At 39.6% G+C, this 16,972-nt stretch overlaps 1 protein-coding gene across 4 annotated transcripts; it reads right to left on the bottom strand.

Moving 5' to 3' along the window:
• Positions 1-90: 90 nt before the first annotated feature.
• Positions 91-6,280, bottom strand: LOC112167382 (importin-5). 4 transcript variants are annotated; one of them, XR_002923750.2, is made up of 12 exons: positions 4,658-6,280; positions 3,870-4,073; positions 3,410-3,514; positions 3,246-3,311; positions 3,010-3,165; positions 2,642-2,716; positions 2,410-2,564; positions 1,954-2,089; positions 1,810-1,876; positions 1,583-1,710; positions 1,069-1,469; positions 91-426 (listed from the first exon to the last, which is right to left on the bottom strand). XR_002923750.2 is itself a non-coding variant. In XM_024304396.2 (12 exons), exons 1-12 carry the CDS (start codon positions 5,921-5,923, stop codon positions 313-315), a joined length of 2,529 nt encoding a protein of 842 aa, XP_024160164.1. In that variant the 5' UTR covers positions 5,924-6,276; the 3' UTR covers positions 91-312. The 4 variants fall into 4 exon arrangements, 2 of the variants coding, with proteins under 2 accessions (XP_024160164.1, XP_040362816.1); XM_024304396.2 differs by having other exon boundaries at positions 1,413-1,469; positions 4,658-6,276; XM_040506882.1 differs by lacking the exon at positions 91-426 and having other exon boundaries at positions 483-1,469.
• Between the last annotated feature and the right edge of the window lie 10,692 nt (positions 6,281-16,972).

Below are 16,972 nucleotides of genomic sequence, written 5' to 3'. Positions count from 1 at the left end.
AAAAGAATTATTGTTTAACAAACGCTAAATCATTAACGGTAAATTGTGTTGATTAATTAGACAATTTTTTTTTTATAAAAAATCATCTAATTAGAAATTTTGCTTATTATATGATAAAAATACTATTTCCAAGTTTCAACCATGACAATAATTTGACGATGTGGTTTGCCTTAATAACTAAATTTAAATTAGGAATTACAAGCAAACAAATTATGCGATTACAATAATTATGTGTCTATTTTACTTGATCAAAAACTTTGGTCCTCTTGTCAATTTTCCACTTTCATCGCATAACTTTCCTCATCATCAAAATCATATGCTTAGGTCCTTTCTGCTCACTCTTTTCTTACTAGAACGAGGAGTAATCACCTGCTTTATCTCCTTGATGGATTTGACAAGGCTTTCATCTAGAGTGGATCCAAAGAGCTGAAAGAAATGATACAAATGAGCAATGCAAAGAAGAAATAATGTGGCACGTAAAAATGGATTTGCCAAAACCAAGTACTACTTTTGGTGGACAAAGCCAAAAATAACATTTCATTCCGAGGAGCTACATTTTCTCCCAAACTAAAATTTAAATTGTGGGTTATTGACCAATAATTTTGCTCTTTTAATACAATTACTTTTTTTTGTTCGACAATAAATGGATTTGTTGTAACAGATTAACTTTTGAACATCTTCAAGCATGAAATTTTCCTATATGGTAATAATATGACCTAATCAAAATGAAAACCCTAAAAACTCCAAATATGTTCCAATTTCAAATTCTCATCCAATCTTTGCACCCTTTTCCCATGTTTGGAATTTTGGTTTGGGAAGCGAACATTTTCCACTGCATCCAACCAGGTATGCGTGTAGATTTGTTTGTCCCTTGTGGTCGATTAAGGCAACACACCAAGCCTTTCAGGATTAGGAATGTAATTTTGATTTCTGACCCTACATTTTGGTTGTGCATGTGCTCTCTTGCCTACATACTTATATCCAATGTACGTTCATGATGAGATGTCTGATGTTCAACTACAAAAAATACATACATAAAGAGGCTGGATCAGAAGCAGACGTCCGAACCTGATCAAAATGCGGACGCGACTCAGGGCGGTGCAGATGGTGCGCAGATTCTATCCTCAGAGACCACTAACATCCCGGATGGCGGCACCATCATGGAGGAAAAAGTGATCGAGGTTGAAGGTCCGGACAGGAAGTTCACCCAAAACTTCATGCACCTGAATCTCTACTTCGAGCTCGACATGCAAGAAACTAAAGATGGAGGCCTGGTTCAGCACCCGCAAGACCAGCACCATCCACACTGCCCTGAGCCGCGTCCGCACTTTTGCATCTTTGCAGACATCCACTTCTGATCCAGACTGCATGCCTTTGCGTGTCTCTGTGTGCGTGTGTGTGTGCATCCAGACCTGTATGCATTCATTTATAGCATCCAATATCTTTGTGCAGATTTCAGAATCATCTTCCTGCACACAAATTGCATTCTCTAAGTTAGGGTAGCACCAAACAAAAAGAATCAGGAAAAGATTCATATCATTCACCATGATCAGGAAGGTATAATTGACAAACAGTAAATCACCTTAGGTAATGCTTCCACCAGAGCTCGAACGATGTAGTCAGACAATTTCTTTAAATACGTTTCATTACAACCTTGAGCTTGCCCTCTGTCTACAGCTAACTTTGCAGTAAGCAGTAGCTTCAGCATTGCTAGAGGGAAAAAAAAATTTGATTTACCAATTAAACCTCCACTGACATATGAAGATGAAGGAGCAAATAAAACCATCTAACATCATCAGTGAATACTACCTGAAACAGCAGACTTCCTCACTTTTTCATGGATATAAGATAAAAGTGGAACTAACGTTGGGGCAACCTGCAATTAAATGACCCATTTTAGACTCATATCATTGAAGGCCTGGCAAGAAAAGTTATTATTACACTATGACAGACCTGATCGATCCATGGAAAGAATCCTTCCTTCAGTTCATCAGCATAGCAACACAGCAAATTGCAAGATGCAACTTTTTCCTCCAATGCACTAGTCTTGATTCTAATCCTTTTATCTCCAAGAGTAATTGTTTCCGTACTGCAGCACAGACCAACTTTTAGCATGACATCAAGAACTAAAGGGAGCATGAATACTGCTACATCTTATACACTCAGTAACCATACACTCATCAGGGCTCTACAAACAATTTTTTTTTTTTTTAAGGGCCATGGTTGTTATCCATGCAGACTAGTTTTTATGGCATGCAGCTAAAGGTTCATGTGAACTTGGACTCGTTAACTTGTGTGTGGTTGCTTGCAAAGAGGATGGAAGGTTTATATAAATAAACAGGTTGTGCAGGCACATGGAAGCATATATTACAGAAGGCTTTCAGATACAGAACTTGCAGAAATTGAAACCTTTCATCATCAGATTCATCCATATCACTATTGTCATTTGCGGAGATAACGGTTTCAACAGGCTTAATTTGAACAAACTGAAGCAAAGGAGGCATAACAGCACCCATGTAAGGAAGGAAATCTTGTCCTAGACACTTGCAGAGGTCAGCGCATATCTACAAAATTGTAGATAAACTGTTATAAGATGGTATTAATTGCACTTTCTGAGCAGGGTAATTTTAAGATAAAATACCTGTAGCATGCAACTTGCAGTTGGGTCATCTGGCTCCATTTGAGATCCTTGAAAAGACAGCAGCACTTCCATGACCTTACAAAAATTAAAGCGGTAAACATCATTTGGTACGTATGTACATTAACTAGTTGATTTCAACAACCGAACAAAAAAAACAGCTGCAGGTTTCTTGGTTAAGTAAAAATGAAGATGCTCAAATTTTAATTTCTCATCCGGAAAACAGAATATACTATATGCAATAAATATGCATGAAGAAGAAAATTAAATTTGTCCTATCAATAACCATTGGTAGCAAGATACATATCTCAATGTAAATTCCAAAATGGGGAAGCACCGATGCAACGAGTGGTTTCATCTAAATGACTTACTTTCTTAGCATCATCCCTGAATTTCTCCTTTCCAACAGCCATACCAACCAAGCTAATACACGCCACGGACTTGGACCAAACTGGGTTATTAGCGGCATCCAACAACATAGCTCTCAGGGGAATCATGACAACTTCATAGTATTTTTGGAATTGCTCCTACAGATCCCATTACCATCCAATTGAATCGTCCATAATACAAATATTCAACTAGAAGAACACATTATAGAGAAAAATACCGGAAATGAAACAACAACTGATGCCAAAGCAGTCAATGCTTCTACTTGCACCATTTGTATCTCACTCTGCATAAGACATAAAAGTTGAGACATGTAAAATAGTAGTTCAAAAGAACATGCAAGTCCTACATCATCGATGTGGTACAGTTTATATAAGAAATTACCTGCAAAAGTACAACCAATTGGGAAAACACTTCATCCAAATAAGGTGTCAAGATATCCCTAGCACATTTCTCAATGAATTTTTGCAGTGCTGAAGCAGCATGTGCCTGCAGATATCAAATTACATGAGGTAACAATTATTAGCCATTGATTTCCTAGCAAAAGAAAATGACAAGCTTCCTTCAAATAACAAGGTCTTGAGAATGAGCATGTCTGACAAAAAGAACACCGCAAATGAGCCAAATAAAGAACATGCCAGCATATTCAATATCCTCCAGAGCCACACAATTCCCAAGTACAAAAACCAATGTTGTCTAACACAAAAAGCTGTCAATTTCTTTACTCAAAAGTGAACTCTCAGATTCTCATTACTTCATAGAAACTAGCATGGCAAGAAGCAAAATCATCACCAGTCAAAAATTCCCGATTAGAATTAAACAATCTTGTCAGACATTAACTAACCAGCAGACGACGATTCTGCAAACCATATATAGTGGCATTCAGTGCAGAAAACACCTGTTGATGATATTGAACTTGCAGGTCTGGGGCCAAATAAGTAGACAACTGGCCAACTGCATTAATCGCTGACCGCCTTACCCGAATATGTGAATGTTCAAAGGAGTTCAAAACCATTGCCACCACTTGCTCCAAATCTTTTATCATTACCTGCAGCAAATAGAAAAACGAAAAGATAAACAATAAGATAACTTGAATACATTTCACAGCAACAGGTGCTATGATGCATAAAAAAAATAAAAACTTTGCTGCGCTGAACTTTTCACATTGTTGATATAGAAGTGAGTAAGAGACCACTTGGAAACTGCATCAAGAATCATAATACGAGTGTGCGTGCATCTCATACAAGACAATCATCTCATACCAGAAAATTTTTGAAAGAACTCACAAGACTACTTCCCCATTATATCTCTTACTTATATTCAAACAATGATATATTTTGAAAATGTCAAAAACCATGGGGTCTTATTAGCAGAGCCCCTACTTTATTGCAGAGCAATTAATACATGGGACTTGGGAAGATGTCCATTTCGGTCAACTGTCCATTATCTATCTTTAGTACAATGTAACTATGCATTTTGATGGTGCTTGTCTTTCCAATAAGTGGAGTTCACTAACAAGCAACTATTCCTAGCCCCACTCACCAACAAACAAAAATTATATAGCCAGTGTTAATAAGTCAGCTTTGCAGACAATGCAGGATATCAATGCCAAAATTACTGCAGAATTTATACCTTTGAACAACCCTCAGAAATTTGAGCAAGGGCAACCAGTGCAGCATTGTGCTTCTTCCACTCATTGGAAGCAAAACAGGCAGGTAACTCCTTCAAAGCAACAGGAACAATGTCATTGCCGCCCAACGCAATGGCAAGCCTATGCAAACACTCATTCCCAACACGGTAATCAGCACTTACACCTGCATACTCATCATCAGTCTCAGCCTTATGCCACAAGGGATCATCCTCAACATCCGAAACCATCCTCATCAAAATGGAAAACAACAGACCAACAAACTGCACTGAATTCCTCATTATCCATGGTGCACGCTCTCCGGCCTTGGCCAGAGTAATCAGAAACTCAATAGCCAAGTGCCTCGTCCCTTGTTCCAAGACATCTATGGCTTCAGCAATCTGCAGCATAGCCCGGATGATCTGCCCGTTGCGGCTGAGCAACGACGGATGGGTCCCGGCCAATTCAATGAACAACTTGATCGCTTCCTGTGCCATGATCTCCTTCCCTTTGTTCAATTTCCCCATCACTGTTCTCATCATTTCTATCAAGACGTCGTGAAACCTATCCTCATCTTCAGAGTAGGGCAAACACCGAATGAAATTGACCACAGCACTAAACGCAGCTATCTTAACTTCATCTGACCTTGTGGAGGAGCTCAAGCAGGACAAGAAGACGGTGTGTAATTCGTTTATATACGGCAATAAGTGCGGCGAGAGCTGCGCGAATATCAAGAACGCTGCCGATTCCTGAAGTATCGGCGGCAGCGAATCCGCGGAAACGGATGCGAACAGAAAGGGCAAGAGCTCCGGCCAGCCGTTTTCCTGCAAGATCCCGGCGGCGAGCGCGGAAACGGCGTCGCAGAGGCTGCCTGAAATCGATTTCGTGTTGTCCTGTCGTTGAATGGAGAACAATAGAGCGGATTTGATCGTGGATTGTGTGTTCTCCGAGAGGCTTGGCCAGAGGTGGATTTGATTGCGGAGGAGGACGGCGGAGATAAATCGGGAGTCCGGCGCCGGCGAGAATTGGAGGAGGTGAGCGAGTGTGAGGGAGAGGGAGTCGGGATCGTACTTTTTGAAGAGGTTATAGACGAGCTCGGCCCGGGATCGCTGCTCGGAATTGGAGGAGAAGAGGGAGGAGGAGATTAGGCTTTCAAAATAGGAGGGGCAGAGGAGGTAGGAGATTAGGGTTTTGAAAGAGGCGAGGGGGTCGGGGCCAAGAATCGTCGCGACTTGCTCAAGTTGAAGCTGGAGCTGAGTCGACTCGGCCATCGCCGAATTCTTCCTCACTCTGTCACTACTCACTAGTCCCTCGATTCAATTTTGAATGATCTAGAAACGTAATGGGTCATTCGTCATTTTTTGGAGCCAAAACAATAATAGAAATTATAAGTAATTGAATTCAAAATTTAGTCCGGGCCCTGATGGACTGTGCATTTTCCCAAGTAGCATCATCTATTGGCAGTCCAGTCCATTGGATTAGCCACTAAGTGACTGATCTCCCTTTCTACTGTACGACAGTTATGTTGAGGACTTTGGCTGGAGTCCAGATGATTTCTCCTTTGTCATTGAAGTGAGGCACAGTTTGAGAGGTTGGTGCAGAGTCTCCAATGCGCAGCTTCAAGAGGCAAACATGGAAGACCGGGTGTATTTTGGAAGAAGGAGGCAGGTCCAATCTGTAGGCGACCTTCCCAATCCTTTCTGTGACCTTGAAGGGCCCATAGAATCGAGGTGAAAACTTATGCGAAGGCCACTTAATCAGATAGAGTTGATGATAACGGTGCAGTTTTAGAAACACCTAATCACTAATTGCAAACTCGCGCTCAGTGAGATTCTTATCGGCTGTCTATTTCATTCTATTTTGGGCTTGGAGCATGTGATGCTTGAGAGATTGCAGCAGTTAATGATGAGATTGGAGTGCGGTATCGATTGCATGCACCAAAGTTGTACTAGGGAGGTAGCGGTGGATTATGGGTTGAGGGATGCCATAAAAGGCTTGGAAATGAGTCATCTTGATGGTGGAGTGGTAGGAGATGTTGTACCACCACTCCGCCCAGTGTAGTAATCTATTCCAAAAAGAAGGCTTGTCAGCAACAAAGCAGTGCAGATAGTGTTCAAGGGACCTGTTCACCACCTCTCTCTAGCCATCAAACTAGGGAACTCTGCATGGGAGCTTAGGATTCCTACTTCAATTGGAGAATTTCTTTTCCTAGTAGGAAAAGTAGCACATATAGTCTTCAAGGAACCTGTTCACCACCTCTGTCTGGCCATCAGACTAAGGGTGATACGTAGAGCTCCAACACAATTTCATGCTTGTAACTTGAAGAATGCCTCCCAAAAAATGGCTGAGGAAGATGAGATCTCGATCAGAGACAATTGACCGGGGCATACTGTAAAGCTTGAAGACTTCTTTGGTGAACACACTGTAATTTGGGAAGCAATGTATGGGTGGGTGATCGGAATAAAGTGTTGATACTTGGATAATATGTCGATGACCACAAAGATAGCATTCATAACTTGTGAATTGGGAAGCTCATTGACAAAATCCATGGAGATGTCATAGAACACCTCTTCTGGAATTGGGAGTGGTTGGAGCTGGCCAGGAGGGTGAATAGTCTCATAGTTCTGACGTTGAGACTAATAGCAGCTAGAGATGAAGGCTTTGACATCTTTGCGTATTCCAGGCCACTTGAAGCTTTGAGACAGTTGCATAAGGGTTTGTATATATCTCGAATGACCTACTTCCAAGGAAGAGTGAAACTCATGAAGGATCTTCGCACACCATTCTAAGGTTTGAGGTACAAAGAATTTATTTTTATGCATCAATTGATTGTTCCAGAGAGAAAATCCTTTCCTTGTGCTCTGTCCTTGTTGAAGTGCTTGCATAATTGTTTGAACCTTCGGGTCTCTTAAACAAGCATGTTGGATGTGTTGAATTTTGTCGCAAGTGGGGGAAGAGACAGATTGAATGACATACAGTTCATGGCATCTTGACAAGGCATCCCGTACTGTGTTTAGATGGCAGGCTCGGTACTCGATTTTGTAGTCGTAACTGAGCAATTTGGCTAGCCATTTATGCTGAGATTGTGTGGAGATGCGCTAGTCAAGGAGGTGCTTTAAGGTCTAGTGATCGGTGAGAATAGTGAAATGACTGCCAAGTAGATAAAGGCACCATTTATCGATGACGTACATGATCGCCAACATCTCCTTGTCATAAATCGAGAGAGCCAAGTTCTTTGGGGATAGAGACTTACTGAGGTAAGCAATTAGGTGTTTATGCTGTGATAAAACTGCTTCAATTCTGAGCCCACTAGCATCGGCTTCCACAGTAAAGGGTTGGAAAAGTTTGATATGGCTAGCACTGTTTCAATGATGATGCAACCTTCAGTCTATGAAATGCAACTTCAGCTTCGGGTGTCTGGATGAAACTATCAGGTTTGAGCATGGCTATGAGCCCAAAGTTTCTAACAAACCGCCTATAGTAGCCTGCAAGGCCCAAGAAACCTCTTAAGCCCTTGACAGTTTATTACGTCCCATATCTCAGTTTATCCATATACTAGTCATTCGGACAGTAAACGACAATTACTTTCACTTTTAACTTCATTTAGGTACTTTTAGGGGCTCTAAAAAGTTAACTTTTAATTTGTTCGTCATTTGAGAACATTTTCTTTACATAAGTTGTAGAGAACATTAAACTGAGTCTGTGGACACATGGCACGCTTAAATAAGAGTTTGTATGAAGAAGTTATGGTCAAAAATGAGGGAATTACTATTTCGGGGAAGGTTTCTATAAAAGGAGAAATTACTTTGGTAAAAAGACAAATTACCAAAAGACCCGACCTGACCCGGAAGCTTGACTCGACCATTTCGCCTCCGTTTGACCATTCCAGGCAGCTGCACCTGCATCTTCTAGTGCGCCTCTTCCTCCTCTTTCACTTTCCAGCATTGCTTTACCTAAAATCAAGCCTAAAACGACAAATCAAAGCTTCTAAAAATCTAGTTCGACTCGTTTTGTTCTTCCGGTCAATTCTTCGTTTTTCGACCACCACTGGTTGGGTTTTGGAGCTGCCCTTATCCTCTTCCTAGCTATACAAGCCTCTTGATCCAATTTGAAGCGTGGAGGCCGAATCAAAGAGTTGAAGTTCTAGGTTTTCTTCCCAAAATTTTGAGGTAATTTTTGGCAATTCTAGGCATTTCTGGACTTTGTTGTGGTTATAAAAGTTGTTGGGCTTGTTGTTTTGAAGATTTTGGCATAGGTGGTGTGACTCGATACGGGGGTTGACTCACGGGCCGCTGAATCTAGTGGCGCGTGGGGCTGATTCGGCCTCCTAATTTGGCAGGTTGGGTTCCTTATTACATGTAGAATTTGTAGGTATAATTTTGGTGGAAATCGGAGGAAGTTTGATATCGATCAAATTTTTCTCGAATTTTTGGATTTTCGGGTTGTGATTCGAGGATATCCGACTGTTAGATTGTCTTCTTTTTTCACTAAGATGTTAAAATAATTGAGTTGGCGAAACCTTTGAAGTTTGGGTTGATTCTGATGTGATTTCGGATGATCGATGAGTTACTTGTGCGAGGGGTTTTCAGGTTTCGTTTTAGAATCATATTTAATTTTTGAATTGTCGTTTACAAATTATAATTTTGTACAGAGTAAGGTACCGACCCATCGCTGAACGAGGATTCATACGCTTGGCCATGTTAGTTGTATACAGTGAGTGGACATTTTATTTTTAAATATTATGCATTCAATAATGTTTCTTAAATAATCGTTTTATTTATTTGAGAATATAATCTTGATTTCAGAATATAACATTTGGGTTTGGGTTTATTAATTTGTCTTTCGATTCCGAAATGTGATTTATTACATGGTTTGATTTCGGGAATGGATTTGCTTTACAATTTGATTTTGATATTGAACTTCCAATAAATTTTCCGAAACATGTTTATCGATCAATTTATGAATTTACTTTAGTGCCTATTTGTTTATTGATTCGAGGAATCTTTTTGAGATTATTAATCGCATTGATTTATTTTATGTCTCTCGAGTTTGGAATATTGTTGCGAGGTTTTCCGAATACGGTTGGGAATCATACTCGAGCTTTTCTTGCGATTATTATATATTGCGAGATTTTGAGGAAGCTCTATGGATTTTCTATTTTTCGAACGTTTTTTCCTCACCATACATGGGTTGTTTTATTTAGTCTCCTCCTCACGTGGGTTGCAATTGAGAGTTTTGTTTAGGCGCCCTCCTCGATCACTTACTTTGTGTTTATGAGTTGCAGTTGAGCATAGAGCCTGGGAGGCTCTCTTTACTGTATAGTGATCGCTTCTTTTCCCTACTCTACTCTTACTTGACTAGCGGGGCTAGTCTGATTTTACTTGATCAGTGGGGCTGATCCCATTTTATGAGTTTTCGGAGTTTTCGGTTTTCATACTTTGACTAGCGGGGCTAGTCGGTTATTCTTGAGCTAATCGTTTTCCGAAACATTTTCTTAAACTCTGGAGTGCATAATTGATTTTATGATTGTAAAAGTGGGAAAGTATTAAGTTATTGTTTTTCATTCTAATTTTCGATTATTTATTTTCGTCCACTCACGTTAACTTTTTTCAATTACTTTTCCCTGGGCCCTTTGGTTTCAAATGCCCAGTCTGTAGATTAGCTGGTTCAGCATAGTAGGAGTCGAGGGATAGCATCAGCCACGGTTGTGTTTTATATTGTAGGCTTCTTATTTAACCTATTTATATCCTGATTTCCTTTTCGTCTGCTAGATTGGTCTAATAACCTGTGGGATTGAGATTAATGTCTTCAAGTTGAGACTTGTATTTGTTTAATTGGAGATGTTGTGATTTGGGGAGTAGGGCGGCTCCAGAAATTGAGGATTGTGTTTATTATTAGAAGTATAATTGTAAGCCAATTAAGAAACTCTTATCTGTACGACTAGAGGTGGCAAATGGGCCGCTAGGCACGAGCACGGCACGAACCCAGGGCGTTTAGAAGCGGCCCTGCACGACCCGAGCATGACATATTACGGGCCGCAGCCCGGCCCGTTTATAATATAAAAATAACATATAAATATATAATTTATAAACATTACAATTTACGCAATAACTCAAATAGTCAATAAGATTACATCATTAATTTTTAACGAATATTTTTTCTGGAAAACTTCAACCATCAATGAACTTCACCCTTGGACCTTCCAACTTATCAATGGAGGAAGATGCCAACGGCTTCTTCTCCTCATATATATATATATATATATATATATATATATATATACACAGCAAGGTTCAAAAGAGGACGTCCTTGCTATACATAATGTGCGGATGGATCAATCACAGCCTTCTGTTGCTTTAAATGAAAACCAACGGCTCAGATCAATCTCCTTGAAAACCAAAACACGGGTCGAACTATAAGCTCCACAACGATCAACTGTAGACTCCACTTTGGTTTCATCGAAGACCAGAACCAAATCGATCAGTTCTCCACAATCTCTTCTCATCTCTGCAGTTCTCCACAACGGCTCAGATCGATCTCTTCCCAAAAACCAACGCGGGTCGAATTAGAAAACTCAGACGAACTGTATACTCTCCACTTCGATGCAACCAAAGCCTCTGGTTCTCCCTCTCGTCACCACGACAAAACACTGTGATGGTCTCTTCTCACCCGAAACCATTAGCAGTGCCAGAGTGATTCCATCGGCGACGCCCGATATCAGTCCCCGCCGAACCTCATCATCTCCTTAGTCCTCCTAACTGCTGCCGCCTGTGTTTGACGATGACGCGGTCAACGGAGCTCATCACCGGTGAAGACCCCGATGAAGGTCCCCAAGTCACCGTATAAGGTAAAGCCTTGAGTTTTCTAAGTTTGAAGATTTGGGATTACTGATTTTGGGATTACTGATGACAGGACCCGCCCAGGATTTCACCCTGAAATCCGAAGAGGCCCTGCGGGGCCCACCTTAGAAGAAATTCTACCAAAAATTTGACAGAACTTCCCCTAAAAATGGACAACCCAAAACCTGTAGAAAAACAATTACACTTCTAAATCATCCATCCTTATTCTCCTGGAGCCACCCTGCTCCCTATATCACAATATCTCTCATATCACAAAACAATTCTGAAACTTAAGAATATTAATCTCAAGAGTTATTAGAGCAATCTATTTCTCAGGCGTACAAGAAGGTAGAATACAAGATAAACGACCAATACTTTTATAATGCGGAAGCTATGACAGCTATGCCTCAACCCCAAGTACGCTCGACCTCAAGCTAAACTGGCCTGCAAACTGGGCAGTTAAAACCGAAGGGCCCAGGGGAAAACATTTAAAATCTGTTAGAGTGAGTGGACGAAAAATAAGTGATTTCAAATGAATAAATAAAACTTAATGCTTTCCCAAGTTATTCTCTAAAACCTTGCATGCAGTAACAATCTTGGAAATACTTTTAATCATCCTCTTTACTGAAATCTCAATCACGTAACAAGAACATCTTGAAATCTCTTAAAATCTCATCCTCAATCCTTATAAAAACATCCCTTTTCATGAGGCTCGTTTGATGACTAGAAAGGACTGCTGTCAAGTCATCTCATGCCATCTAGGAGGGACTGCCACCCAGATGACGCATCGGAAGGGACTGCCAACCGGAATAGGAGGCGGTGGATAGATGGGACTGCCAACTAGCCACATGTAGTAGACGGGACTGCCGACTAACCACAGCTAGTAGACGGGACTGCCGACTAACTACCTCATGTCATCTGGAAGGGACTGCCAACCAGGTGACGCATCGGATGGGACTGCCAACCGAGCTGTAGTCTGGAAGGGACTGCCAACCAGACTATTACCTAGAAGGGACTGCCGACTAGGTAAGATACGCATGCGCCAAAACTGGCCTCCTTAATAAACTGAATAGCCTCCTCAAGAACTGAACATAACCTCTTTCAATCACTTGCTTCCGGAAAGAAACTCGATATTACCTCAATAAATCATTAATAATTCACCGAAAGCATAACTCAGTAATAACTCACTAACTCAATCTTCGATATCTCAATAAATCCTCGAAAGCATAATCACATACTCTATAATTCAATAATTGCTTTCGGAAAGAAAGCTCCATCTAACCCAAGTCTGATAAGTGCGGAATTCAAAACCCAATAAATCTCGATAAATCAATCATGCTCAAATATTTGCTAAATCCCTCGCACTCGTATATCTTCATAAAAACTGATATTCGAAAACAATAATTCTCATAATATTTTTCCGAATCAGTCACTTCCCGAAAATCATTTCCCAACTCAATAACTCATGAATGACTATCTCAAAAATCTACTAAAAGCCCTCGGGAAGGAATTTCAATACTAATCTCGTAATCCATAAATAAATCTCGATAAACTAAATCTCAAATATTCAAAACATAATTAAATCTCAATTGGAAGAAAATAATAATAATAATACTGCATGCGGAATTAATTTAAAAACAAATGTCCACTCACATTACTATTTAGGCGACCATGCATACGAGTTCCTTCGTCGAGCAATAGCTCAGTACGTCGCCCTGTACACAATTATAATTCGCGAATAACAATCCGGAAATTAAATACAATTCCCACATCATTTCCTCATAAATCAACATTTTCATTTCTACTCCAATTTAACCCAAACTTCACCATTAGTACCAATTCATTAATTGAAGGTTTTTAGGGCAAAACTGAGAGAAATCCGATAGTGGAATTTCTCATAAACCAATAACCAAACTATTGAACTTCAGAAATTCTGATTAACATCCAAACCTCCTCCAATTTCCACCAAACACATATCCATAAATTCATAACAATATATACTAGTCAATAGACCAAAACAACTCACCAGGATCGGCCGGACGTGCTCTCACGCGCCGCCACAGGCAACTGCGCCTGGCCCACGAGCCGCCGGTCAACCACCATATCTGGCTACCAAATTTTACCAGCATCAACAACTCAATATTCTAAGAATCTTTCATAACTGTGGCCAAGTCAGAAAATACCTCTAAGTGGCCGAACAATTAAGCAAACCGAAGTAGAGTAAAATTTTCTAATTATGCTTTCTTCCTCCACGCTACAAATCGCTTCAAGATATTTGGGGAGCTTCAAGTACGCCTCAAGACGCTTCTAAAAAGCATGACTTTGTCGCCAGAGGTGGCCGGAATTTAGGTCAACGGTCACCTGCTACAGTAAACTTCAAGGACCCGATACGTCGTTTTCCGGCCAAGCCGCCGTGAGCCACCACCGTAGGGGCCAAGAGGAGGTCAAGACGAGTCCGTAGCCACCGATTTGAGCTTTTTGGTGGTCGGAAAGAGAAAGCAACCGGAGTTGCAGAGGAGAGAGAGAGAAAATGCGCAGAGGAGAAAGAGAGAGCGTGCGGGAGGAGAGAGAAGGAGAAAAGAAAGTTACCTGGCCCAACAGTAAAAATTTCAAATATATACTACTTACTGTGAACAGTAACTTTTACATTTTCGCTTATAACTTCCACATACGAGCTCCGATTTTTACGTACCACATATGCACGCGCTCGGTTTAACGTCCTCTACAACTTTCATGAATGAAATTTTCTCAAATTTTGACCCGAACAAAAAGTCAACTTTTAGGGCCCCCTAAAAACATTGAAACGACAGTAAAAGTGAAAGTAAAAGTTGTTTATCGTCCAAATGACTAGTAAACCGGTGAATTCGGGTTCGGGACGTCACAACTGAATTGGGATTACTAATTTTGGGATTACTGATTTGGGATTACTGATTTGGGATTACTGATTTTGTGTTTGGGATTACTGATTTGGGTTTTGGGATTACTGATTTTTTTGCAATTATCTATAGGTGACTCCTGATTTGGGATTATTGATTTGGGATTACTGATTTGGGATTACTGATTTTGTTTTTGGGATTACTCAAGCTTGTTTAAACATCTTTGCAATGTTTTGATGGTAAACAGTGACATGTTCTATCCAATCAGTTTTGAGGATTGGTTTTGTTCCTGCTCATGTTTTAAGTGTTATTTTTCATTATATGGTTGTACCTGCTAGCTTGTGCTAGATGGACCACTTGTTTTGAGTTTTCTAGTGATCCATTGAAGTGTTATTAGAACAGGTGCCAAAACCGTGCGTTAAGCTCCAGTTTTGAGAGAGCTTATAGTTATGTAAAAGTCATTTATTTGTTAGAAGCACATGAAATTTCAATAGAGCTTTTAGGATACTGATCTAGTGTGTGTGATTTTTCAGGTTTTGGATTTGCAAGATGATTTCAGGTTGGCTATTGGCTATTGGCTGGTTTCGATATTGTTGCTGTTATTGGTGAATATTGTTATGAATTTTGTGATGTGTTTGATTCTTCAAGCTTGGGATGCACCGGTAATGACGATTTCTGTTTGAGGCAGGTGGATTGGTTGCTGCATAATGTATTGGCTGTGGGATAGGAAAAACTGTGGTTATTGGTGGAATGTTTGTAGTAGTAAATACTAAATGTAATGTGAATGTAATGTCCATTTTCTGGAATGACAGTGTATAGAACATGTGAATGAATGTGCATTTTCTGGAATCACAGAGCTTTGCTCTTGCTAAGCTATTTCTCATTTGTTGTACTCTACAGAATTATAGAAGGAATGAAATGGCTCCAGATTGGAACATTTTGAATCTAACATTGCATCATTCCACACCTCATTTTTTGGAATCATTACAAATCATCTGGAATCATTACAAATCAGCAACAATTGAGTATTTACAATTGAAACCATTACATAATTTCTTCACTATGATCCTCAGTCTACCATATAATCTTGAAATGATCCAAAATGTCTTCCAAAACCTGCAGAATCAAAGAGACCACCAAAACCTGCTCAATCAAACCTGCACAGTAGCTTATAAATGCATCCAAAACCTGCAGAATCAAACAGACTCAATAAACTCAAAACCAAACTTGTAAATGAAGATCACAATAGATGTTTCTCAACAAACTGAAAACCAATCACAATAGGTATTTCTCAACAAATCAAACACAAGCATAGGTTTCTATTTCTGAACAAACTCAAAACCAATCAACAAATGCTATTTCTGAACAAATCAAAAACAAGCACAGTAGCAATATCCCTAGAAATTGAAAACCAATTATAGTTACCTATTTCTCAACAAATCAAACACAAGCACGGTAGCTATTCCTCAACTATCATGTATCTGGGAGCTGCTCTTCTATAAGATACTTGATTTATAGAGTTAATGTTTCAATTTTCAACTTCTTCTATAGAGTTAATGTTTCAATTTAATCACTCGTTTCTTTACAATAAGATACTTGATTTCGACTTTGCAAAATCAGATGCCAATGAAATGCACTCAGTTAAGTGTATGGAAAAAATGTCTTCCTGTCATAGCCTCTAAGTCGGTAAATTTCCAAATTGGACCGTACAATATTTTGGGTTTTAAATTCCAGGCCATGATCATAAGCTAGCTTGCAACTAGATAAACCGCTCAGATTTGTATAACCTTAAACAATCAAGTGAGAAAGATTAGTTAAGTGTCTTATAAAAAAAAAAAAATTAGTTAAGTGGATTGTAATGTTCTCACTGCATCCCTGAAGATAAGAATGAGCCATTACTATGGATCTTTGAGCTACTTGCACACCTTAGTATGGAATTTTAACCATACTATGTACTCTTTAAGTCTCAAGAATTAGCCAAGACATATGCATCATCTGAGTTTGCCAGACCAACAATTTAAGATAAGCTGGATACACATACATTGAGGATAACAAATTATTTTGGCTTCATTCTTTTCCTTTAGTTTCACTATTAACTTGCCACTCAGAGAAGCGCAAAATCCCTTGAGATAATTTAAGCATTTCTTAAGAAGGATATCCATGCTGTTAACAGTGATTCTCTGGTCTCTTTTTCCTTCTTTCTTTTTTTTTTGTTTTTTTTCCAATTAATCACTAACAAACTTCTTTTTATAGCCAATAATCGATACCAAACTTAAGAATGATAAGTTTAGTCTACTTTATCCACCCACGAATATTCTCATACTGCCTCCAGACATCAATCCCTTCTCATATTCGCATGGTTGTCCTGTTTTATTATGTTTAAAACTTTAAATACTACAATTGTTCATATATATGTGTGTGTTTGTGTGAAATCTTGGGGAGTTGTCATTAACCTAAGGACAAAAGATCACTGAATTTCAATCAATAGCTGCACAAAAAACTTAAAGTTTTCTACCAATGTTCCAATTTCACTAGTATTCTGTCCTTGCACTCAAGAGCATTGGGAAACACTCTTGCCCCTATTCAAAACCAATCTACTGCAGCT

Source organism: Rosa chinensis, chromosome 5 (genome assembly GCF_002994745.2).
Source record: "Rosa chinensis cultivar Old Blush chromosome 5, RchiOBHm-V2, whole genome shotgun sequence".
In the NCBI taxonomy this organism is placed as follows: domain Eukaryota; kingdom Viridiplantae; phylum Streptophyta; class Magnoliopsida; order Rosales; family Rosaceae; genus Rosa; species Rosa chinensis.
Note: the sequence above shows the minus strand (reverse complement) of the source record. Positions and strands in the feature narration are given on the sequence as shown.

Excerpts from the sequence above, each read along its gene's own strand:
- LOC112167382 (XM_040506882.1), bottom strand. The coding sequence starts at position 5,923 with ATGGCCGAGTCGACTCAGCTCCAGCTTCAACTTGAGCAAGTCGCGACG. Across the intron at positions 2,717-3,009 it reads TCAGGGATGATGCTAAGAAA|GTCATGGAAGTGCTGCTGTC; the intron begins GTAAGTCATTTA and ends AATTTTTGTAAG. Across the intron at positions 1,470-1,582 it reads TGGTGGAAGCATTACCTAAG|GAAGATGATTCTGAAATCTG; the intron begins GTGATTTACTGT and ends ATTTGTGTGCAG.